The following is a 27,482-nucleotide window of genomic DNA, read 5'->3' on the forward strand; positions in this document are numbered from 1 at the left end:
CAGAACTAAACAACTGACAGACCTCGAGGAACAATTACCAAAGGTGTAAAAGATCATTAGAATATCAGAAACAGGAAGCCTGCCAGAAAAATAATTGGACTAATATATTCCCAGGGTGTAAAAGCAGTACTTGGTGAAAGTAGGGCAACTGCAGGAAAATGAAGCTAGTCATTTGCAGTGCTGTTTACTACAGGGGAAACATGTTTTCTTAAGAAAAAAGCGAGTATTACTCAGAAATTGATAGCTGGAAGCAGTAAGCAACAGTTTTCACACCAAGAAAGGATACTGGCACGTCTCCAAGAATCTATGTGGGAACCAGGACACTGTGTTATCCAAGGTACTCATCCATTATCTGGAGAAAGGTATCAGTAGTGATGTGATGATATTAATGAATGATACAAGCTCATTCAAGATGGCTGGATTGAAAGCAAATAGCAACGGGCTGTGGAAGACTGTCACAACACAGAGTTGGAGAAATGGTAAACGAAACTCATTGGTAGTAGGTACAAAATAATGATCACATTCACCAGTAATTTTGTGAGCACAGAAACTAATGAAGCTGCTTCTGATAACCAGCAGTTGAGTGACATTTTAATTGAATTATGTTAAAGCTGCAGCATGACTTCAGTCTTTATTACACATAAAAGAACCCACAGAGAAAAACCTTGACCAAGGAACAAATTCTCTGGTGTCTAATGAGACATTAAGCCCCATTGAAATATTTTTTCTCCTGCAGGTAGGATGCTCAGGCTGCTCATTCAGGTCTGTTGTGACTACTTAAGAGTTAGATGCAGCATGAGCCTTGCCTTCACTGTGCACACTTTGAGATACTCCCCATCTGGCTTCCTATTTCTTGATTTCTGAGCTACGAACTTTCACAGAACTTATCGAAACTTCAGACAGCAAAACCTTTATCCCATTCATTTAATTTGCTTGAAATTAAAACCAAATTAATACAGAGTATAAAGGAAATAACAAGGCATTCGAAAACATTTAGAGGACCATGATCAACAGAATCCCAGATGAGCAGCCCTGCCTTCCTCTTCCTCTCAGCTTCACTTACTCACCCCTTACATGCTCCACCTTCTCCTGCTTTTTGTCGGTGCTGGTGTACACACAGCCACTCAGTGAGCTGGATCAGCCTGAAAACTACTCCAGGAAAAAGATGGTTAGTTATAGCTACATGAGTTTGTCTGGTTCCCGTGCAGGATGTGGGCAGAGGTGGGTCTTCTGACAGCAGTGCAGCTCTATACCAGATTGAGTATAAAACTGCCTGGATCTTGACATGTTTAGTGCTAAATTTGGTATTCCTCCATCTCTGTCATCTGTGAGGAAATGGTTTCAGGTAGCGAACAACAGCTCATGCTATGTACAAAATACAGTGATTTCTGCTTTGTTTCATGACTTGTCCAGAAAATAATATAATTAAGGCTACTGCTGTTGCCTTCTCTTTTATACAAGTAAGACTAGGAAAACTTAACTAGGGTGCAGCATAAACATCCAGTCTCTCCTCCTAGGCCATTTGTGTGAGAAGACCAGTGACTGCAATGAACCACCATGGGACAGGGCTACGTGATAACTCACCACAGGTGAAGCACCCCATCTGCTCCTGCTCGCACCTGCCTTCTCAATGAGCTTAAAGAACTTATTTGAGCAGCCAAGCAGCTTTGACAGCAGAGAAAGCACACGCATTGGAAGCAGCCTGCTGAAATGTCAGACGTAGGGGCTTGTTTCTTCTCAGGCCTGTATCACAATATGGGAAAACTTCAGCGTACAGTAAAATGCAGGAGAGTCTCAGAGGAAGGCCACCATCACTCTTCTGAAATAAAACTGTATCCTCTGTTTTGTCGAATGTTGAAGGGAAGGACTTGGTGCTTACCTTGATGCATGGTTTCTGGGCTGTGAACCCTCCATGAAGGGAGGCACCTCTGGGCAGCGGACAGGAGGAAGCCTTGGCTCCAGTGAGAAATGGTGTGCACAAGATACCTCCATCTTTAGCATTTTCTGACTGCTCCAAGCAGCTTCTTGTTCTGCCTGGAAGGTGACTCTTCACACTTAGGTTTTTGCTTTGCTTTGTTTGGAGACCTACTCATGTATTTTCTGCTTGTTATGGGCCCCATTTTAAGGCACCTAAATCTTCCTGTGCTTTGTTTAGGGTGTCAGGACATGAGGCTTGGACAATGAGGTGCTTCAGTCCTCCTGTGAATCTGGGTAATGGCGGTTTTGTTTTCCCCCACATACAGAAGAGTGAAATCATGTAACTTTTTAGTAGAAATATTATTGTAATTGAAAATTTATTTTAAGTTTCTAATGTCACCGAGTAGGTACAGTTTATGAAAGCCAAAGTCCTTTTCTGCTACATTAAAAAGAATAAACACCCCCCCCAACACAGCTCCCTTAGAAACACCCTCAGCACTCTCACTGAACTTCAGAGTGCGTATGCAGAGAATACAGAGCACACACTTGTGTTCTGCATATTCTCTAATAATGTTTCCAAACACAAATGTCAATAGGCAGAAGTTTCTTCAAAAGCCAGAGCGTGCCCACCTTCACCATCATGCTCTGAAGGCCAGTAATGAAAGCTGACACATTGTTCAGGATTCCACTCATTAACAGTAATTCCTTAAGACTTAAAACTAATGCATTAATCATGTTAATGATAATCCATTAATGTGAAGGACCTGAAGATAAAAAGGTAGAATAAGGGATACGCTCTGTAGCAACAGCGTTACAGTGTCAGGGTAATACTGAATCACAAAATTAGTCTGTAGACTGACTAAAGGATTAACCATGCCAGTAAAACACATGAGGTGAATACCATGGTTTAGGAGAGCAGAAAATGATGGCATAGAATATTAATGTTTCTACACAGGGATTGGTTTGCACTGAAGGTGTAATTTGGAAAGGTGACTCTAGACGGTTGCTTCTTGAAATCAGGCCCAAAGTATTTAAAGGACCAAAAATCATAAATGTTTTATTTAAAGAGTGATACACTTGTTGTGGCAGAATGATCCCTGTATACTGATCTTGATATCTTTATACCAGCGGACAGTAATGCCACCACTTTGAACACTTCCAGTTACTTATCACTAGAACATTTCGATAATGACAGCGTATTTTGCAATACGAACAAAATGAGGGAGAAAAATAACAAAAGAGTTAGGGAAAAAAAGGCCAAATGAACCCTGGGAGCACTGACTTCAACAAGTTCAACAAATATTCAAGCCACATTTAATAACTTTATAAAACTAGTATCAAAGTAAAGAATATATAAGTCAAAATACAGAAATAAAGTCAAGTGAGAGAAAACAGCCAGATGAGATCAAATAAAAGTTAAACAGGACAGATTAATATAAACAAGTTAGCTGAAAGGTCGCTTTGCTTTGTGTAGCAGTATTTCAGCAACTCCTTTCCTCGATAGCTAGCTTAGAAGGAAAAGCTAATATGAAAAAAAAAAGAGATATGCATCACCTTAAAATCCTGCTGTATGTGTTACTGTTACGGTTTGTAGAAACAGCATCACCCCAATTTGCAACCTATGTTAATTTCTTATTTACTAAACATAGTGGATTTTTTTTGTAAGGAAACAGAAGTTCACAATGAGGTGTCTGCATTCAGCTTTCCATTACACATACATTTATCTTTCTATTGGCTATGAATTCTTTTATTTGTGAACTGTAAATGATTGGAATTTGCTTACACTTCCAAACCTTTTGTTTGCCATAGATACTTCATGTCTAAAAGTGTCTGATGTAGCACTCACTAATTACAGAATTACAAAAGGTAGAATAAGGCTTTCCCTGCTCAGAAATTTGCATTTTTGGTAAAGGTAACAATATATCAGCTTCACTAACACCCTAATGATAGGCATACATTTAATTTTATAATCAACATCCTTCCAAAGAAAAAACAAAAAAAAAGACAGACTAAGAGATGTGTGCAACTGGGTTTTGCTTAGTATAAAATTTTCAAATCAGAACTCATTTCGCTATGGTAAACGCTATGAATTACATACAAACATAGGTGGAAAACAATGTGCCAAAAAGAGAAAGAAGTTTGATTAGCAGATGATGATTCTGTAGTGCCGCTGTGCACTATCCTGTAAGCCCAGAGACTGAAAAAAAAACAAAACACAAAAACCAGAAAAGACTAACCAAACCAGTTTTGATGCTGGTTTGGCATCAGGTGTACGCACATTATGGTCTTAGACTCAGTATGCTCATTCTATGGTTGAGAAATTTCAAGTACCAGATTTTTCCCCATCAGATGGCAGGTAGCTGGTGCATACATGTCAGACAAGAGAAGCAGGATTTCTTTAATTTGAGATGGGATCAGTAATGTATTGTTAAAATGTCCAAAGTGTGCAATAATAAGGCAGATTTCTTCTTACACCACCTCTTAAGATGCTCATTGTTTGATGAAACAAACAAGGTGCTTTAAAACAGGAGAGTAACAGGATACAAACAAGTGCCAGAATGAAGGAAAACTGCTAATATGGGAACTCCCCTTTCTTTCACAATGCGAAATAAAGAACTTTTGTATCTGGTATTTGAAAGGTTTTTAACAGCTGATATTCAATATCAGCTGATTCCTGAAGTGTTGGCAAGATACCAGGTTTCTGGTACTGGCCATTTCTAATGTTATTTAAATATTCACATCATGCAATAAGCAGTTTCACACACTGCAATGTAATGGAAAATACTTCCTAAACTGAATCAGAACTGAGACCCAAAGCAGAACCAGTAAATAAATATCTCGCATATATGTCAAACTATATTCTTCAAACAAAACCTTACATCTTATCAAAGAAGTCAGAAAGTACTAACAAAAATTATATGCTTTCTACTATAATACTGTTAAATTTCCATGGCTGAGAATGTCCCATTAATTTTTTCTGCCTTTTTAAATTAGCTGACAAAGTAGAAATTCAAACACAGAAATAAAATGCATATATATGAGAGCACTGGCTCAGTGAGATATCAAATATACAGCATTCTAGTGTCAAAAGTACAGGCAGAAATGTCCAAGATTTCTTGGTGAAAAAGGGGCATTTGAGGAGTAAAAATTCTACTTAACAATCACTCACATTTTAACAGTGCATTAATTATAACAAAAGCTGGATGATACGTGAGCAACAGAGTCGTCATGTTCAGTGTTCATAGCAGAATTTTATCCTCTGCTCATTTAAATGAGGTTGGAAACATATATTCATGTATGTGAAACTTTAGCTATGATTTTTCAATTTTTCAGGATTCTTGTAAGAGGCAAAGTTGTGACATTGAACTGAGTTGGATGATAGTACAAGGTGGCATTGATAGAAGTCTTCCTTTCGATGCTGTGCCTCTGGCTTGTCAAAGGGTGATCAGTCCTACAATCTTGTTTGATCTATTCTTTTGCCTCTAGGAAAAGCGTTTCTTGAGGGTATAGTTTTACCTCCAGTAATGATTTATTTGGATCCAGCTGTGTCACCTGTAAAGATAAGAACAAGAAGATATGTTTAAGTGGACTTCTTTGAATTGTTTCTCTTCACAGGGCAGATTTTCTTCAGGGAGATTGTTGAGTCTCTCTGTCAGCGACACCTGAAGTCGTGGGTATGCGTTCCCAGGATGCAGATTAAGAAATATATACTGTATTTCATGTATATATTACTATTAAATACACAGAATAATAATAAACAGAATCCACGACATGAATTCCAAGAAGGTCTGGTTTTCCACTGTAAACCAATGACTGAATATGTATCTGGTTTTATCAAAGTCAAGATCTTTTGTAAGGATTGCTGGAACACATGAATTAAGATATAAAACTGTAGTCCCAGATAAGTATCCTAAAACTTCAATTAAACTGATGGTGCAAGCAGCATAGCCAATCCATCATGATCTCTCCACTGAAAGGGGAAGCTTATTCTGCCTATATTTTTCTACTCCCTTTCTTGCTCCAAGTCACATGGTGAAGCACCTTTCACTCACACTGATGCTTAGCAGCCACCTCAATGAACCTAGGCTGGGAGAAAACTGTCCACTTTTATTTGTTTGGTTATTTTTCTGTTATGCTAGTGAGTTTAATTGGTGAACACACAAGCCCAGTTAACACCAAATCCAGGGCAAGGTAACTAGCAAAAACACTAGGTAGAAGGAGGAAGCAGGGCCCTCCTCCTTTCATGGGGAGTGAGATGCTAATTCAGCTCACCATACGGTGAAACTGCATCTCAACCCTACTATTGAAATGTGTAGTTATTATGCATGTGTGTGCATATATATATATGCCTTATAAGTACTATGTGTCCATATATCGTTTATGTATACACTTAGCTGTGTACATTTGTATTACATGATTGTTCCCTGGAATCTGGACTCCTTGCTGGATTTGTAAAGGCATTTAGGCAATCACTTCTGCAGGTGGGCATACAGGAGAATTCCAGTGAGAGTTAAATGCCATGCAATTTGGAAAACAATGATACAGGCACTATCTGCATCATTACTGCCAAAATTCTTCAGCATTTGGATCTTAGCACCAAACCCTGCAAGCTGCTCAACATCCTGCCTATCCCATTACCAACTTTGACTTAAGGTACATAAGCAATTCTCAGTTTCTAGTCAGCAAGACACTTTTGTGTTGAGGATTTAATTTAGAAGCTAGACTGCTGCCTATAGGATAAATATATTGCATGAAAATAAAATTGAATTGTAAATACATAACGTTATTCTTTATATAGATAGAATAATGACAACAAGGATTCTGGTGTCCTTCAGACATTCAGGTTGACATGTTAATGCTAGCATTCTATATGCTGGCCTTCTATATGAAGGCAAAGCTTCATATAGAAAGATGAACATTATTTCTCTTAACCTTACCATTATTTGAAATATTTGACTTCCATTTTTAAACTATTTTCCCTGGTAATTCTGTTTGACTTTATTTTGCTGTGTGAGCACACTAGTTGTCAGAAGTTTGCTTGTGAATAATAGATTATTATTCTTATGCTATTGATATAAATGCAAATGCATACTGATAAACATTTTTTTCCGAAGTTCAATTTGTTTTATCTATGATCATAGTATGCCACTGCTAAAATTATCTTTTAAAACAGTCAAGCACACCAAATAGTACGAATTAAGGAGAAACACTCATGTATTTTCCCTTAAAAGCATAACTTACTCATCCTGTTACCAATTAATAAAACCAGTATTGCTCCTCTTTCTCCCCTCCAGCTAAATCAGGCAAACTCAAATTTATTTGTATTTCTATTGTTTTATTAGATCATTACAGAAAAATCATTATTTAACCAAATACTAAAAACTTATCACTTCCTATGTCCATTGAAATCAATATAATTTCACCTGACTGCAAAAGAAAAGGAAAGAAATTAGCACAAAAACCCCACAGATGCATCACTTTGATTCCCAAAGCAGGAACATATTTTCTTAAACTTCATGTACCACGGTGAGCTATTGCTAAATGTCTGAAGAGAAAAATCATTTCTAAAAACAAGACTTGATTTTAGATTCCTATTATCCACAGTCCAATTATGCATTCCTGCACAGATGCTGCTTCAATTATTGAAAGGTTATTATCTTCGAAAGCAAACCTGTTATGTAAAAAACAGCCAAAGTAGTGCACTTAAGTTTGTGATTACAGAACTATGCTAATTAAGTACCTTGCTGCATTTTTAAATGTTTTGGTATTCTGCTACAGTCCATTATTGCACCTTGGCACCAACAGTGAGGTAAATAGGGGTCTCTGCAATTCACAGCATATGAGGTATTGTCCACCTGCAAGAACCGATTTTCCCTCTTTTCTGTTCAAGCCAGTATCTAATTAGACCTCTCTATTTTCAAATCCTGCAACCTTCTTTTCTTGAAAGAAAAGCTACAAAAGCCAGAACAAATGTCTTCTACATTTGGGAAAAAAGAATCTAAAAAGCCAGTCTAGGCAATGAAATGATCTTCCAGACTGTAACCATATGGAAACCTATTATTCGCTGGAGCGTAATTCAAGCTACGTATCCTAGTCTAAACTGTTGGCAAACCTCAAGTACCTTGAATAATAACAACACATGATGTCCCTTCCTCAGTGTCTCCACACTTAGAAGGTTAGCTAAAAGCATTGTGGAGTACCTGCAGCAAAAGGACTGTGCAGCTTTTCACCATAATTTCAGTGTGCTGCTTAATTCACTGAGGGACAGGAGAGTTTGCAAATGTTTACACCATTACCCAATTAACTAACAATATGGCTCCTACATCTGTCAACAAACAAAGCTGTTGTTGCTTTGTTTTAGCTCCTTGGCATTTTCTGTTCATATGGGTCGCCATTGTACTTAATTATCACACCATACCCCTTCTGCACCTTCTACTTTGTTATTTGTGGTTTGTAAATATGTTGTTTACTACGAAGAATAGAAGCCGTATTAGTGAACACACCTCCTACCAAAAGAAATGGTTTCTCTTGTAAATGTATGAAATATAAGACCTAAGATGCTTTGTAACTTAGTCCTTTAAAACAGAATTAGAAACCAAAGAATGATATATAATAGAGATCAAAGTACCCTGGAAGAGCTGTAGCCCACAAAGGTGTGTCCAGAATAGTGTTCTAAAGATTTTTATTCACTTAAGTTTTGGTGGATTATTCAATAATTCAAAGTATAAAATATCTTGATATTTGTATCTGTGTACCTTGTTTCAATTACCATTAGGTTAAGTTCTGAAGTCCACTTCAGCGCTCTGATGTCATTGCATGGTGCTTTTTTGAAAATAGCCCCATGCATGACATAAGTTACGCTGTCCCAAACCCCTACACCCTTATTATTTAAAGATATCTTCTGCGTTGGTAGCAATTATGCAGGAAATCACTTAAGCGTGTGTTTATATACTGAATCTGATTTGATCCTGTTGAACTTAATGAGATTACATAGATACCCATGTGGTGAAATCAACACTTTCTTGACAAAGGTTGCGAAATTCACCAAGTTAAGCGCTCAGCATTTGTTAAAGGCCTAAATGAATGCTGAAAGCACAGTGTTTCTCTACATTTTCAGGTCCTACAATAATGGTCTTTCTACCAGTTGTATGCATGCACTCTAAGAGTCCACCCACATGTCACATGGTGATACCAGCTGATGAGGTCAATGTATTTTTGAAATATACTGTGTGGTTTTGCTAAGGTAAGTACTTTATATTATAATGAAATGTAAACTAAAACTCCTTAAAGACACTCTAAGCTGTTCCAAGTTTATATAGTGAGGAGGGTGGCAGAGGAAGGACACAACGTTCAGATGCTGAGAGAGTGTAACTCAAGTGACAGCAAAATTACTAATACTCAAGCTCACAGAATCTGTAGAGTAACAGGCATGTACATTCAGGGCTGTCCCAAAGCCAAAGCAGCGAGTGCCCTCGTAGCTTTCATCTTCAGGCAAATGACTTTCTATGCAACCTTTAACACTCCCCTCTCTTCATGGAAGACTCTTTCTAGCAACACGACCAGAGGTGGTAACAGGACCTTATTTGTATCAGTGTTACATCTTGCCATTGAGCTCCGAAATGTTTCAGTTTCACTGAATTAGGTTAAAGTTGGTAAAACAATACTTTTCTTCCAACTATGGATACAATTTTACAAGACCTTATGCTTTGGTGCACTGGAGCTTAGACTTCACATTTTAAAGAGCTTCACTATATAACCAGTGATGGTTTGTTGCACAGGAAATTTATTGTTTTAATAGGTATTTGTTGAAATGAATTCTGTGGTAATTATTTTAACTAAGCACTAGCTAGTTGGTTTGAACTACTTCTGTGGCACTTTGAAGTTTGAATGATTTAGGACTGTGCAAAACCAAGAGATAGTAACATTAATATTTCCTCTGTAAGAACAGAGTAGCTACTTACGCTTTATTCTGAATAAATCCCTTGGGTTTTTTCATTATCCAGTAATGAAAATTAATACTAGTCGAAACAACATTTTAATAAATTTTTATAGCAAGGTCTTTTTCCTTCTAGAATAATTTTTGCATTACTCATGCCTTCACCTTTGCTGACATATCTGCTCTATTACGCTTTCACATCCTGAGCAGCTGTACTTTTACCATTTCAAAGGTGTGGTTCCTTACCCTCCCTAACTCTGCAGGGAAAAGATAAATACCAAAAAAATGGCTTAATGCCCAGGAAGGTAATTTAAAAATAAAGAATCGAATACACAATTATTATGACACTTACACAAGCAGTAAATATCACACCCTTCACCTTTCTCTACGCCCTAGGACAAGGATCTGATTCCTGAGTAGCACAGCCTCTATACCACTTACACACGCATGAATACATTTAATGAATCTAACGGACAAAGAGTTCTTTTACTCTCTTTCCTAATCCTCCTAAAGTATAAATGCAATAGAAATTACTTAAAGGCACACCTGGTAAAGTACTAGATCTGTTTGAAAAACTATATTTTCAGAATGACACACAAACACAAGTGAAAGTGAATCCTTTCTACCTATTGAAATATCTATGGGTTACACAGATAATACGCTCAACTTGAGCAACAAACAAAAGTGGGGTTACTTTATAGAAATATATGCAATTAGATCTGGTTTAGTTGAATAAACTTGGAGATAATTTACATCTGAATTGAAGAAAGCCGTCACAAACAAGGAAAAATATGTCATAGTAAAACACTTCTAAGCTTGATCTAAGCACAAAGCTTTAATCCAGATGTCACACACTATCTTCTCTGAAGAGATTTTATATAAACAATATTTTAGATTCAGTAAATTTTTAAAATACATTTACTAAGCAAAGTAACAGACGTTGATAAAACAGAAAAATGTGATGCTATATCCTCTATTTAAAGCATGCTTTTCACTCTTAGAAAAGTCATGCAGGTCTCCAAGATACCTGAGGTGCCACCAATCTTCACAGTGTATATTTTCAATGCCTTAACATCATTTATACCAGAAAAGAATTTCCTACATAGATTTTAATCAGTGAAGGCTCATAAACCTTATTTGCATTACTTGTCTTTTTAGACAGTAAATTAAGATAGCAACTGTGTTCTCCTCTGTTTTTTAAAACATTAAGCAGTGTAAATAGAAGTGTAAATAGAAGGATAAGACCAAACCCAGTGTTGCTCTATTTGCAGACTGGCACAAAGACTACCTGGGTTTTTGAAAGCTCGAAGTTCTGAATTCACAATTCCACATGAAAATTTGATTTTTTAATTGGGAAAAAACCCTTATCTTAAAACAAAGCTTAAACAAACCCCACAAACACTAATAATTCATGCATCAAAACTAAATAAAAGTCCCAATGTTAATCATGTTTAGAAAAATACCAGATTTTTACCCAATTCCTATCACTTAACAGTGGATAGTAAAAGAAATACGTAACTATAGTCTCTCTGTCTTTCAAGAAAAGACATTAAGAATTGCTGTGTACAGCAGATCCACCTGGTTAGCTCTGCGGTAGTTCTGTTCTTTTTAGCCCAAGATCAGAAATTTTGTTTCGTGATCAGTACTCCCCCAAAATACAGCCAAAATTCATCTAGTTACTAACATAACTGAATATCTGTTTTGTATTTATTTCTAAGAAGTCATCTCACTGAAAAAAATCACTACAAAAAAGGCTGCAACTTCCTCTAGCCTTTGAAACCGCTCATTTTCAATGACAAAATAATGAATACACTTTCATTTTGGCAGAAGTGAAAACACAAAAGAATTTAAATTCATTACAAGTCTCTTTCAATAACATGACTTTTGTTGATGTGCTATTGATGGTATTAAAGTATTACACAAGTTGCCTTCTACCCTGAGAGCAAGAAGTCAAAGTTAGTGTCCATCAGAGGAGTTACCTTCAGGTAGTGAACAAGACAGTGCTGGTCTCCACAGTGACAACAGCTCTGAGGCTGGAGGACTTGGAGTCCATGGCAGAGGAGTTGGCACTAGATGATCTTTCAGGTCCCTTCCTACCCAAACCATTCTATGCTGATTCTATGATGACTTCAGATGTTGAGGGAAGAGGAAGGTGCTGTAAAGCTCTCCTCAGATTTTCTGCTTTCATCCCTTCCTTCTTTCTGGTTTGAAATCTTTGATCTATTTAGGAATTCTTTGTGTAGTTTCTTGGAGAAAGAGAAGCCAACAGAATACACTGGAATGGGACTTTTCCTGATAAAGGACCTGTGGGCAGAAGAGCTCTATCACCTGCTTCTTCACATTATTTACTTTCAATATTCTTGCTCAGTAGAGAAAAGGTTTAAGTACTGGCATTTACAGATGAGAGCATTTGCATGTTACGCATACATTTCTAATGTGCCAAGGAACAAAATAGTCTGTTACTTGTGGGCACCGCTGCAAGCATGCTTATATCAAACTAACAATTATTCATGTATTTAATTATTCTAAAACGTGCTAGCTACAGAGAGATCATGTCAACAGAAATACTACAGCTTTCATTGTGGACATTGATGAAGAGCTGAAGGGAAGCAAACAGCCACATCTTCTGGAAGTTTGAAAAAACGTAACTACGTTTAGTGCTCCAAGTGAACTGCAAGAAGTTTGCTTTGCATACATCCCAAAGGGGAATGGATGTGAACACAGTCACTCACAGGAGAATGACCCAGGATTGGATTCATGTGCACTTAATTATAACTGCATGGAAAAACAATCCAAAAGGATTTTTATCAGAAGTTCAAAGGATTAAGATGTTCAGATACCACAATGATATCTACAGTATAACATTGTGATTGGTAGATAGGTAAATAGAACAAAAAGCGCGCCTAAGACCGCTTTGGTGATTCAGTCTGATGTATTACTTATGCAATTACCAAAACAGCAGGAGATCATTAAATTTTCTGGTAACCAGACACAGCATTCTTAGCATCATACTATTACAAAGGCTCTTTACGGGTATATTATCATTACATTTTCCTCCTATGAGGGGAAAAAAAGCCCATAAAATTGATATTAAGCATGAATTCTGGAGAAAAGGTATAAAATATCTTCGGTCCAGTTTATGCTGGATAATGCCATATGCAACAGCAAAGCTCTGCGGCTTAACTAAGGCATCTTCCTGTGAACAATAATGCGCCTCCCCTGAAATAAATGTCTTGTAAAATGGGGCAGTGCTGAATAAAAGAACACTTTTGGTCCGAGGGATGTGCTTGGGTGGAATATATTAATCATATGGTTGACGTTAGTCAGTGGGTTAACTAATGAGGATGACTCAACTGAGAGTTCACATACCGCATAGAGTGTTGTGAATGCTTGCTTACTTTAGTGAGTCTTAAGTAAAACAGCTCATCTGAAATGCACATATATTTCCTGAAATTGGTTAAACATCCCCCATATTCAGACTTGTTGTTAGAGATCAGAAACTATATTGACCTATAGAATATAATTTTATTTCTGCTTAGAATAAGCTTATATCTATGTGATGAGGAAGACATTCTTTCCATCTCCTTCCAATGTCTTCATACATGAAGGGCTTTAATCTTTCTCTTTGGATATCATAGTTATTTATGCAAAGACACCAGTTCTGAAAAGACAGATCAAGAGACAGATCAAGTCTGTCTGTCTTGGAAGAAAACAGGAAAAATCTTTCTGTAATACTTAAAAAATTTTTGACTACTTATATGGAAATTATATTTCCACAAAAGTAAACATCACATTCAAGAAGCAAAATCTACTCAATATTCTCTAATATTCTCTAAAGTACTGCCATTGACTTCAGTAGGGCATGGAGTCAATGCAGACAGAAAGACTGTGATACTACTCTGTGAGCACCAAACTTGTTAACAGCAATCCTAAGGGTTGCAAATGCTTTAGTGTTCTGGCTGCAGTGATATGTAGTCTCTTCCTCTTGCACTCAAGGTTCATCAGTCCAACCATTCTACTGCTGCAAGTTATCAGGAAGAACACTAGAAATCACGCTTCTAAAAGAGGCATGGGAATATGCCACTCTGGTATGGCCAATTTGCTTAAGCCACTTCTTGGTGTCTTAACTAAACTAAACTTAACTGCTTGAATAAATAAAATAACAACATATCCTGAAAGGAGAGGAAAGACAAGGGCAGGTAGTATTGACTTAAGGACAGTTGTAAATGACAAGAGGAGGGACGTCTATCTTTGAAGGTGGCTGTGGCCTTCTGTAAACTAGATCAGAGCTGAGAAACACATGCCACCATCAGAGCTGTAACCTGTAAAATTTTAAATTATGTGAATGAAAGCAGATGAGAACTATTTTATGTAGTATGAAATATAAACACCAGTAACTGAAATGAGTGGAAAAATTACATGGATCACATGATAAATTTTCCCCAAACTTACAAAACATTTGAAAATTGTTTTGAACATTAAAAAAATACTTAATTCATCTGAAATCCTCCTTTACCATAAGACAGATATTCAAGCTACTTGCTGATTTATGTGAAGTTAGTAAAAGTGCTACTGGGTATAACCATGACGCTGCATGGATCCTTTTTCACAGTAAGATCTTCCATCTTTGTATGAAGATGATAGCAAGGGGAAAGAATGTTAAAAGCCAGAGATGGTTCTGAACATATAATGCTTCCATGAACTATTTAAAGAGTTTAAACACCATCTAATGAGTTTAACAGCAGGTTATTTGAAGGAAGTAGTTTGCACTGAGTGAAATGCAGAATAACCCTTACAAAGAACAGCTTCTAGAACCAATATACAGAATTGCCAAACTACCTGGCATAGCAATACAGGGATCAGGCTCTAACATCACCTGTCTGAGAACATCAGAGGATAGTTACCTGCTCAGACCTATGTGTGCTAAGCACTCTGCTCACTATGCAAGCTGAGTGCCATAGCTAACTTACTATCCTGTGGCATTATTTTCACCACTGTGGGCATCAAAGAGGATTACTCAGAGCACAGGAATAATCACATTTGGGTTTGGAGGAATATCTTACTCTGTACTCCATATAATATTAAGAATTGTCTGACTCTAAATTTACTGAAATCCTGATCATACCTAATTTAAATTGACATGCAATTTGAGTTAAATTTCATTTCTGCCCTTTCCAGGGAGACAGATTTTTTGTTTCTGTTTATTTAAACTGCTGTTGAAATTAGTTAATTAAAAGGATTTAAAAAATCTTAATACTCTAAACAGACCAAACTGGTTCTGAATTATTGAGCAACATTTTAGATGCATTTAAATAACCTTAAGTGACTTAACTGCCACCTGATCCTAAGCTGTGGCTCAGAAAAATAAAATGTGAAATACTGTAGAAGTCTTGGCTTACCAGGGCGCCCAGATACAGTAAATAAAGAGCTTAAGTCTCTAATACCGTGTCTGTAAAAGGCATACTCTCAAATACATAACTAATGCTCCACCTTAAGGAGGAAGGAGCAGAAGAAATTATAGGTTGCAATTTTGATTTTTCAGAAGAAATTAATAAATTCAGTCTTTCAAATAAGGTCTTTCGAAAAAGAAAGCATGCCAGGACCTCCTTTTCTGAGAGACACCATAAAACACTTGCCAGCCAACATATCATTAATTCTACTAGGGCGGCTGAAGCCCAGTTTGGGTAAATTTGTTCTGCACACTCCTCCTATGGTTTCAGCTAGACCTGATACGCTTCATCTTCTTGCCTGAAGTGTGGTGAAATGCCCACTCCATCAGATGTTAAAGAGTTTTAGAAAGACTTCTACAGATCTCCACAGAAGGAAGCAAGGAACTGCTCATCTGGAAAGTCTCCAGGGTACTGGGAGAAGGTGGATCATGCAGGTGGCAGATCGACAGGACTACTGAAATTAGTGTTTTGGAAGGCTTTTAAGAGAATGGAACTTAGAAGAAATACTGAATGAGAAGGTTGACTGAGCACACTAATATGCTTAGGGTGAGCTCTTTTTGTTATAGTTAAATGCATTTTGAAGATTAGGGCAATTCTTGGAAGAAAGGGAACTATAATTCTCAAATCATCACATACATTTAAACAGCTCACACATTTGCTTCCATTAAAGCTTTTGCAGGTGCATTTAAGAATAAAGCAAAGAACTTATAATACAGCTTTTCACTCAAAAGATTTGTTTGCCAAATGTTTTCAGTTAGAGGTGCAAGTTACCTGCTGACCCACGTTCACCTGTGTGAAACACATTTGTTGGTATGATATGTAGTGCTGCTGCCTTGTTTAAGGTACTGAGAGAGGACGTGGTTAATATCTAATTTCAGCACTAGTAGAAAGAACAACACACTTGGTGACAAAGACCCAATAACAAGTCACTGCATGTGCTTAACTGCTTTGGAATGTCACCGCTGCTTTAAAATCTACAAGTAGTGTCTGGAAAAGGTTAATCTGTGTATTTACTCATGTGTAGAAGTTTGTATTTACAGTAGGGTTATGATACCAACTGTAAGTTAGCTAAGGATATCTGTGTAAGCAACTGGAACATAGAACTAAGAACTAATGAATTTTTATTTACGAAAGATGTAGAAATACTTCAACAACACTGTATCAAGGACTGATGGCTTTGAAAAGTGGGTAAAATGCTCTAACATCACAAGAAAAAGCTGAATTGGTTAAAGAGAATCCACTCATTTTGATAAGACAGAAACACTTATAGGGGTGTGTATTATTGTAATACAGATTAGGATAGAACAAAAAAAGTACTAAGTGGAGAAAACATGTTTTCATCTTATTGCAGCAAAAAGTCAGGCAATGAATTCTGATATGTTCAAACATATTTTTTTAAAGTATGTTATGCATAGTTTAAATATAAACAGCATTTTAAATGTCACTGTTTTCTGGAGCACAAGCATCCCAAGTGTTCTGTTCTTGTTGCACAGATTTCAATGGATGTTTGTGATACAGATCATACAGCAGAAGGGTCTTGACCAGTTACACTGTATTTTTAAGAGACTATATACCATGAAGCGTAAGGTAATGAATATATACTTTTACTATATTCTAAGGCATTCATCAACTATGGAGTTACACACTTCCAACTTTCCAAAACTGGTGAACACGGCAGATGTCATTTATAGCTCTCAGTGGTTAGCAAACCCCTGGGGATTATTTTTCATCTGTTGTAGCTCTGGTGGTCACAATGGCAACCAGATTCATACACGACCACTGAGTCAATCGGCATGAATCATTTATGTGACTCCTCATACATGGCATTATTAGGCTGGAATCATAGAAAAAAGATGACAGGGTCTCTGCTTCCCACGCAACAGACCAACGGCTTCGTATCCTGCCGTTAAATTCTCCTTTCTTTGCCTCAGCATTTTCTTTCTGACAGTTTCACAAATGTACTGAAAATACCAGCCTGACCTAATTTAGTGCCTTTTTTCTTTTCTACACCTTTCTTAATTTGTTCTTACATGAGTCATCTGATCAATTTTTGAGTTTGTTACAGAGGACTAAAATTAATAATGATGATGATGTGAACGTCATCAGTACAGAAACAGTCTAAAAGTGCAAAACAAACATAAAAGGTTAGAGTAATATATATGTAGGGTTTTTAATATTAAATATGTACTAAGACATAAATATGTTACAATTAAGGAAGTATGACTTGCAGAATATTTAAATTACACAAAAACATTGTTTAGACTGTGAAAGATTGTTTTTCTTCTGTCAAGTAGACTGAATGACCGGTAATCCTGGAAACATAGATGACTTCTAGTCCTTGCTTCCACTGGAAATGATATTACATGCATAAGGAGCAAAGTTAATTAGTGATTAATGAGATTCCTTAAATGCTGCTTTTCAGTCTGATAACTTCGGATTCTCAATATGAGACAAGGTGGAAGAATAGCTGCAAGCACTACAATCCTGTTCGCAGTTATGCCAAGAATTGGTCAGAAATCACGTTCATTCTCAAGGTTGTATGCTTGCTATAGACAATATTTTCTTCACTCTTCAGAGTACTTACAAATCAGATGATAAAGCAAGAGGTATCTGTTACAAAACAGTACTGTAAACACACTAATCAGAGCCTTTTTCCTAGTGAACTTCCTCCAGGGGCAGTGAGGGGAAACAAAATGGAAAACCAACCCAACTCACTGAGCTCCTCTGATGAAAAACAGCTTAGCCAGTCACCTGGAGATGCCCCCAGGAAACAAAACCACATCTGCTCCAGAGCTGCCCCCGCTTGTTTGCAAGACCGAGGCAGTATGGCCAAAAAGCTGCTTTACCCATCTTTGCTTAGCTCTGTTTTGTCACCTGTGTAGTGCCTGTTACCTTTGCCTTTTATACAGGCCCTGGGTAATTGCTGCACAGTTGGATCCCTGACTTTTCCCTTTGCTGTAACAATGGCTAAATAAGGAATTAATTTGTAACAGAGCAGAAAACATATAGGTTATTTTCAAAGAAACTTAGTAACCAGCACATAACTATCTGTTGATAAATCAACAGAATTTAATTGGCTTTTGTAAGCAGTATTGATTTTGAAAATGGGTCGCAGCGGGTACATCATTAGAAGTTCGAGGTAGGAGATATAGACGATTATTTACTGGTATTATGTAACAGGTGGATGAGTAATTTATTAGAACTTACTGATTAGCTCATAACTGCATACTATCCGATCCTGAGCCTTCCTGGTTCATAACATAAAATTGCATGAAAATGGCAAACCCAAAAAGATCAGAAGTACCAGGCATTAACAGATGCAAACAGTGTACTAATTTCAACGTACCCTCCCTCAAAACAGGACATTATCAATGCTAGCTCAGCATATTTGGGCAGTTTTCACCGAATATGGTTCACAACTTGTTTGGTTCAGAAATGGAGGATTTTTATAATGTCATTGGAAACAGATTTTACAACGCAATTCTGTATCTAACATATGATAGCAGTTGGCAGCGCTCTTACTCATATCTTTCACCTTCTATGCTATAACATACCAGTCCCCTAACATACAGGAGGAAGAAGTAGTGGTATTTATTCCTAAAAGGTCCATTTACTCACATCTCTCCTCGGAAAGGTGCCCAGCAGCTTGTACTCCTCCCAAGGATATCCCTTGGAAGCTACAAAATCAAAGACAACCTGCAGCTTGCTGCTGGCCAGGAAACGTCGCTCAAAGAATTCTCCACTGGGTGTCCGAATACGCAGTTTACTGACAGACTCGGTGCTCTCCTCTTTTGGTTCGGGAGGCAAAGATTGCTCAAGAGAGAGCCTGATAGCCTGAGGAAGGAAAAATAACCATTGAGCTTGCAATGCTAGCAACAGAAGAAAAGGACAGAAAGCTTTTATTTCTTCTAGAACTTCAAGACGTGCCACAGTGCTCCAGAGCCATAGCTGTGCTTTAGATCTCAATGACAAAATCATTTTTATTCATTCCTTAATAACAGCCCACCAGACAACTAATTAAAATAAATCCTTCCTTATAACACATATTATTAGGTCTACAGTTAATGCACGATGGGGATAAGTAATTTAATCATTTGGCAGAAAGCCTTGGAAAAAATTTGAATGAGAGAATAATTGTCAAGTGGCCAATAGCTTCCTTGAAGGGTATAAATTAAAAGGCAGTAAAAGTATTTCTTTAAATGCACTTATCAAATTGCCTTCCTCTTGAACAGAGTAATTGACTTTTTGCAGCAAAGACAAGACCCTTCGTGGCAGTTTAGAGTAAAAAGAAATGTATGCAGGAGATTTACTATAAATAATCTAAAACACTGTTAAAAGACATAATTAAAAATATCATGGAGGTACACTAGATAAATTGAGTACATATAAAAGTAGGAATGGTCAAAGAAGAAAACTGTGCGAACAGAAAATGGAGCTTTAAGCAATTATTATTATTTGCAGGAAGATGGTTCCAAGCACATGTGTGCACAGTTTCTGCAACAATTTGCATGAAATCAGCCCCAAATGCAATGACATTACATGCCTGAAAATGTGTATGACTGTCTTCCTGCTAACATTGTGTATGCTGCTGATGTCAAGATTTTAAGGGCAGGAGCCAAGCCAGTGCTCTCTGCTCTCTGCTTCCAGGAGCTACTACAACACTAATACTTTGAGCAGATTTTTCTGGTTTTTAATTGATGCCTAGTATTTGATTGCTGAACAAGGTGGGCTTGATTTTGGAGGGTACTGAACGCTGTCGGTACTCATGGACAGGCACTGTCATCTGCTAAAAATCAGATCATACTTAGAAAGCGGCCTTGTTACACTATCACCTCACTTGAGGGAGCAGTTAATGAGAATTTCAGTGAACGGAAGAAACAGCATGATCACACTGCCTGCCCCAAAATACACCTAAAAGACAATTTTCCAACCTGAAGAGGCAGTCAGGTAGGGATTTACCTAGATTTTCTAGGAACTTTCAAGATACACAGTTGCTATTTGTGCCTTTGAAAACCTCCCCAAGGTCACTTAGTAACAGAAACTGATGGAGGATGATTACATTAAAGAGAAAGGACTGGGCAGAAGCAAGGCTTCTGAAGGCTTTTAAATTGTCTACTTCTTACACACAAACCTCTGAGCAAATTATATCTCAGTATAAATATTTATACATAGAACTTGAGTTCATTTTTGCTCATCTACTATGAGATTATATTTTAAATAGATTCTATTTTAATTTTCTCTCTCTCCATTCTCAACCACCTGCTTACTATCTTTCTGTTTTGACATTTCCCCACAAAGTATAATAACAGATGCTACATTATTTACTGAACCCAATCAATTATATTATAGAAAAATAAACAACAGTAGCTCATTAGAGCTCTTCTCTTTGTGCAAAGAGTGCGTCGCTCCCTAAAGTAGCTAGTCTCCAAGGCTTCAACATAAAATGGCAATTTACAATGGATATTCTGTACCAGCAAACCAAGTCAGAAAACAATGATGTGATGGATCACATTAAAAACTCTTGGACCTGAACAAGCAATTTCAGTTTGTTGATAAAAAGATGTTCAGCTCAATAGTCAGATTTTAAACATACGGACTGAACATAAAGCCACTTCTGTAAGTAAACACTGTTGCAGAACAATTCAGTATAAGTAATCTGTATACTTGAAAACGGGGAGTGTTAGTAAACATTATTGTTAAAATCCCTTTTGTTCTACTAAGCAAACAGATCCTATTATTTTCATCACTGCACTCTACAGTTAAACAGGGAAGCCCGGGTATATTTTGATAACATGGACTAGTCTTGCAACCTTTGTGTGAGAAAACCATTTCCAAAAGGCCAAGGCATCAGGAAAGGTTCAGAAGCAGATATAATAAAGCAGAAGTAATTACTGTTTTCCATGCATGCAAAATTACTTAAAAAAACCAAAACCAAACCATATCATTTAAATCTGAGTGTGAGCTGATTGCTCAAGGGTTTGTTATTGCTACATGCTACTGCTACTGATTTATGTTTGATTGCTATTAATCTCACAGAAATCCATCTTACAATTATCCGTGACACAATTCTCACAGTCTAGTTTCAGGCATTGCTCTTTCAGTTGTGTTTCAGCTTTCATTCTTGGCTTATGCTAACAACAGGAGCTAAGTACATCATCAGATACAGCAGGGTAAGAAAGAAGTGGACAGCACCTTTCTCAAACTAGTGAATACTGCTGTTGGACTGAATTTAGTACTTCCTGGAAGAAATGAAAGGGATTCATGGTATTGTATGTTTAAAGGAGTGCCTGCAGAAACAAGGTTAAAAGTTCCCAAAGATTCTACCAATTATGGAGCTCATTTCCTGGATCGCCTATGAGCAGGCCTATCTAATATGTGGCTCTAGTTCAGAACCAGGTGATTGAACAAGAAAGCTACTAAAGAGTGGACGAAAATGATTTAGCTGCACTATGTTTTATATATATATGGTAAGAAATTAATTTTTAAAAGTTAATTAATTTTAAAATTCACATAAAAATTACACTTTGAATGAAAGTTGCAATGTCCATAAGCTTCATGAACCCAAAAAGTTGTCAGAAAAGGTAAAACATCCTACCTCACGTTCTTCCTCCTGTTCTTTCCGAATTTGTTCCAAGCGAAACTGCTCTGCCATTTCTCTCTCTTGTGCTTCCCTCTAAGAAACAAACAGCAATCAGACACATATTACCTCGCTTTCCACAGCTGTGTTTAATGATGAGCATTAGCTAAATAAAAGCAAAGAAACTCAACCTTTCTGTAGAAATTGGAATCAGACATAAGTGATCTTTTCCCATCATTCCTTTGCCAACTTCTATTATTAAGTGTGGCCAGGACTGCTTTAGCAGGAAGATGTAGTCAAGTCTATTCCTAGTGACTGTATCTAGTGCCATTTTATAACCACTAAGGGCACTAATGGCTCCTACAGTAACCATCTCATCTTAAGAGCAGAACTGAAGGCAGGCAGTCCTCTGCACCAGAAAGATTTCACCAACTGTGGAGACATTCCCATCCTGACATTCACCCTCCACACACCTTTGCTCTGTCAGCCTCCAGTGATATGCGATATGCTTCATCCTGCTCTCTTTTCACATTTTCTCTGGCTTCACGTTCATCCTAAAGTTAAAAAAAAGGAAAACAAAAATATCAGCAAACGGTGGACCAATATGATATATATCTTTATGTTCAGCAGCACTTTTTAATCCCAGTGACTTCAAGTTATTTGACTGCCTTACTCACCTAACTGCTGCTAGGAGAAATGAGTTCAGAAATGCCTCAAGGGTGACACTGCTTTAAAAATTATGACTTACCTAAAGCCATGTTTCAATTGCCATGTAACAGATCAGTGTGTCCAAGCCCTGGCCTGAGGGCTGGACCTGGTACCAGGGCTCTTTGCTCTGCCACCTTTATCAGCGCTGTGGCTGGTGTACCTCCCAGGAATGGTGCAGCCCCAGCCATGTGGACATGGGGTCACTGGGGGGATATGTGTGGGCTGGTGTGGTGGAGGATTTCATTACTGCAGCTGACAATTTGGATGGTCTTGTAATAGGGAAGGACAGGCCGTGGTTTAGAGGATGAGGCTGGATTTTAATTTGCTCTCTGCTCAGACCGACAGTGAGTATCAGTTTGTCTTGCAAGAGAAGACCTGCTCCCAGGTCCTAGTGAAAAAGCTCTCAGCAGAATCCATCCAGGGTCATCACTATCAAACATCATCCAGAGACCTCAATTCACAGTGCTGAATACTATACAATAATGGGAAAGTAGCAAGTCCTGCTCTGAAGTATCTCAAATGGACAGATGTAGGCAGACAAGAAACATGAGGTCAGCATGCCAACTTCAAGACAGAAAACCTAGCAAAGTATCTTATTAATGATCACAGCACAAAGAAATAAAGGTTTACTAAAATTACATGAATGACAAAGCAAGGTATCATCCACACACTGAAAGTTCAAGAAGTGGATATCCCCGAAAGCTGGAATAACTGCACTGGGGTGATGTCTGATAAAGCAAAGTGTACAATCAATAGCTTCATACTCTGCCTCTGGAGCCGGGGACAGCAGCTGCTCCCCTATGCTTACTCTTCTTACATCTTATAATCCTCCCAGAGCCCTGCAAAGGCTGCACTGGTCCCTATAAAAATCAGTAAGATTTAGCTGTGAGATTGCTGGTGGGCTCAGCACATTCAACTGTAGTAACCAGTAACCATTCACCAGTAACACAGCCCTTGCACTGGGGTAATCTATCCCCTGGATTTCATAGAAATGAAAGTCCACTACCTACTATTTCTTAAAGAATTATATTAATTTTCCTATTCATTTGCAAGGTTTATTCCACATAAAGGAATCATAATGTAAAAAGGATAACAACCACCAAATAACCCATTCCCCTTCTTGGCTTCTCTGGACCTTGATAAGCTTTATGTGCTATGCTCATGGAATATCTTCAAAAATTAACTCAAACCTGATAGCTGAAACTACCCTACATTAATATTCAATTTCTGAGAAGAGGGGCTGTTGTAATAAACAACTCTGATTTTTATGCTATCAAAAGTATGAGGAAAGTCTCTTGAATACACGAAGGTTTTCCCAACTCTTCTCACAGATGGAATGTAACAGGTAAAGGAAAAAGTTTTGTACTATCTATACTGGGACTTTCCATAAGCACACCATAAATTTATTTTAGAATGGTGAGAACCAAAACTATCTTCCCAAATCAGCTTTCTAAAGGAAGATGACTTCAGGTAATCTGTGAGAGGATGTAAAAAATATTAGTAATTATTTCAAAGAGACTCTATTTAACTTTCCTGTTTTGCATCTTCATATATGACATCTAACTTCACACACCGAACATCAAAGGTCACACAAGACCAGTTAATGCCCAAAAGAAAACTGAAAGATCAGATGCAACTATTCCAACTACAGGCTCTTTCATTCATCAGCGATTGCCAACAATTAATATATAGTTACTTTAGTTCACAAAAAAAAAAAAACCCAAACCAAACCAACATTCAAAAAGTAAAAATTAAAATGTTATAAAAATGATTAAAACTGACTCAACGTATACATATTAATCAGAGTTATAAGAAATTGAGTACTGGCTTTTATTTTTCATTTTACTGTCTAGAAAACTCCAGGAAGCTATTACAAATTACTTGTGATGAGCACAGGATTCATTTACCTACAGAGAACTTCACTGAAGAAGTGAAGAATGTATTTTTGCAATAGGTTTAAATTATATAATCCAGATGATAACTGCAAAAACACCGACGGTATCGATTCTACAACTAGAATCAAAACATGAATTCCAAGCATTAAAAAAAACCCCAAAACATTATTTCCTCTCTATTCGTCACAGTTATCATCATCCTAAAAGTGGATTATGAAAAAGACGTCAGGAATGTGAAGAATTACTATGCATGACTGATCCTCATAGAAATATATGAGCCACATCTAAATGTAAATGACTGTGCACCGAGCTCTACAACGCATTGAAACATTTACTGAAACAGACCTTGAAACTAAACCTGGAATCCAGATTTCTTTAGGTAAGCAGCAGCTATAAACCTATGAAATGTCTCTTTGAAGCTACTTCTGTGTTTTGTTAATATTGCTCACACTCGACAGGAACCACTTCTATGTAACATTCTCTATGTAACCTTGGATAAATTTTAAACATTAGATAAAGCACTTCTCCTTTTTGCAATGCAGTTGGTTATTTTAGCCATCTCTTCCTCTAGAGAAACCATACAAAGTACGAGGATGACTCAAGTTCACCAGAAAGCAACAGAAGAAAATTCATAATAGTGACAGGAAGAGCAGGAAAAAATATTTTGTGGAGAATCTTTCATTGCACTAACAAAAAACTCATGAAGAAAAATAAAACAGCCCCACCACTAATAATTAATTTGAAAAATGTCATGTTACCCACCGACAAAATTTGAGGCAGCTGAAAACATTCCTGTTAAACCCTACATAAACTGCAGCATCTACTGACCATCAATAAATGCATCTCCACAATACTTCTGCAATGAAGGCAAATTTGCCATCTTCTTTTTTCAAGAAACCAAGATGTAAACAGACAACCACTTATCCCGGGTCACCTTAAAAGTCTTCATTAGGAATGGGGGTTACACAGCAGGGACTGAAGGCTGGTGTGAATGTCAACCATCCATATCCCAGAGGGTTTAGGCAGGAGAAGAGACAACTCTCCTTTGCTCCTTAAAGGTAATAAGTCATTGATCTCTGCTTTCCCTTTTTGACAATGCAACAATAAGGGGGACACATTGATTCAATAGAAAGTTTATAGTTAAAAAAAAAAATTGCATTTATCCACAGAACATATTCTTCAGTTATGAATTTTCTTTGCTTTCATGCACACTACAGATGCAAAGTCACAACAAAAGTAGAAAACACTTATATTCATGAGATAGTTACAATGGACCAGATAAAACCTTGAGTAATAAAAACCTTGAGTAATATCCAGAGCTACAAGACTAAGAAAAACTAACAGAGAAGGTTAGGAGGAAATTTAGAATAACTCTCTCCAACAATTATTGCCTAAACCATTTGTTGAAGTTACCCCTGAAGCATCTAATAGTAGGTGTTTTCAGATGCAGGATGATGGAAAAGAGGGATTCCTGATTTCATTTAGGACAGCAATGGCTCCTTTTCCTGCAGGTTCTAAAGGGGAAAAAAAATACACCATACATTTGGCTTTCTGGATGGGATGTTTTGCTGGAAGTCAGCATTGGCCCTTATGGCTATTTTTCACTTATTGCTGTTGTTTCTGAAAGTAGGATTTAATGATTTAACCCCAGGAATCAGTTTTATACCTGATCTGTCTCAGGGAGGCATGTTATACTTTATTCCCCATTGCCCTTTGGGATCTGTTTTACTGTGAAGTAAAACCAGACGAGACAGAACTTGAGAAGATAACCATGAGTAGAAGACATTTCTCAGAGCATCACTGAGTAAATGGCTGCTACAAGAAAGAAAAAAACCCAAAGAGAGTGTATTTACAAATGCTTAATGCTTATCTGAATGACAGGTCATTTCACTGAATCACTCCTGAAATTAAAATCTGTTAGTGCTTAAGGCTGTTCATGAGAGCATTAAAGAGAAACACCCCTTTGGCCAAACAAACCAGTGCAAGAAAGGCATTAATTTGACTCACTATGATGACAGACTTGGACATTGTATAACTTAAACATACATGATGGGGAATATATGGAGGGGAAAAGTGTACACAGATCGTGTTAGGCAGAAGAGTACAATGAAGACAAAGGTGGGCAGGCAGAACAACACAGAACCACCAGAGGATCCTGCCTGTCTGTATCTAAGGCTGAAAGCCCAGTTCCAGGTACTGGGTTTTGGGAATCACCTCAAGTGACAAAAAAATCCCCAACGAAGCCAAAACTTTCTTGAAAGTTCTGCAATGACTTTCCATAAGAAAAGAGCCAGTCAGTCCTGTTACAACATCTAGGCTGTATCACAGGGAATGCTGCTGTTTCTAAGAGAAACTAAATAAATATTCAGTGACTGAAGCCATCAACATGTATAGCCAAAAAGTCAGATGAAATTAAGATATTTTAATTTTATCTCCTTTTTTTCCTCTGTCATTGCCTTGAATTTTGTCATAGTACAAAATATGCCGTAAGCTCTTGAAGGCAGCACTTGTCCCTGCTGGTGTGTCAGTGCAGTGCTCAATGGGAAACCAATTGTTTGGGGTGCTATCATATTACAAATTCAAAATTGGAAAATTTAATCAAATAAATTTTGATTACTGTAGTTTAATTAGTTATAACTAGTAATAATTAGCAAACGTGTTAATTGGATTTTTGAGGGGTTAAATCATGTTCTTCGTTGGATGGCTGTCATCACCATAATGCTTTTGTGCTTTGGGATTTAATGGATTTCATGTATTTATTCTCATAACCTCTTGTTGTGCAAATACTATATACCATGATACACATGACAGTGTTAGATGGAACACAGATTATCAAAGGTATTCAGATGCCTAATTTCTACTGATTTTAATGTGAGCTTCAGTGCCTAAACAGAAATTGCAGGGGTTTCCTGAACAGCTGATGGAAGCACTTAGGCCATCCTCTAACTGAAGAACACAACTGCAGGTTAAGATGTGGAGAAAAGCAACCTATTTGAAGG

General features: G+C 37.3%; 1 protein-coding gene across 2 annotated transcripts in view; it reads right to left on the reverse strand.

The window, feature by feature from the left end:
* Positions 1–2,277: 2,277 nt before the first annotated feature.
* Positions 2,278–27,482, reverse strand: part of FAF1 (Fas associated factor 1) — a 170,009-nt gene continuing 144,804 nt past the window's right edge. For both annotated transcript variants that reach the window (XM_030496205.1, XM_030496206.1), the window contains exons 16-19: positions 22,354–22,434; positions 21,899–21,976; positions 18,922–19,137; positions 2,278–5,469 (exon numbers count right to left, since the gene is read on the reverse strand). In XM_030496205.1, the coding sequence (XP_030352065.1) occupies positions 5,386–5,469; positions 18,922–19,137; positions 21,899–21,976; positions 22,354–22,434 (459 nt within the window). In that variant the 3' untranslated portion in view covers positions 2,278–5,385. The remainder of the gene's footprint in view (positions 5,470–18,921; positions 19,138–21,898; positions 21,977–22,353; positions 22,435–27,482) is intronic.

Source organism: Strigops habroptila, chromosome 8 (genome assembly GCF_004027225.2).
Source record: "Strigops habroptila isolate Jane chromosome 8, bStrHab1.2.pri, whole genome shotgun sequence".
Lineage (NCBI taxonomy): Eukaryota > Metazoa > Chordata > Aves > Psittaciformes > Psittacidae > Strigops > Strigops habroptila.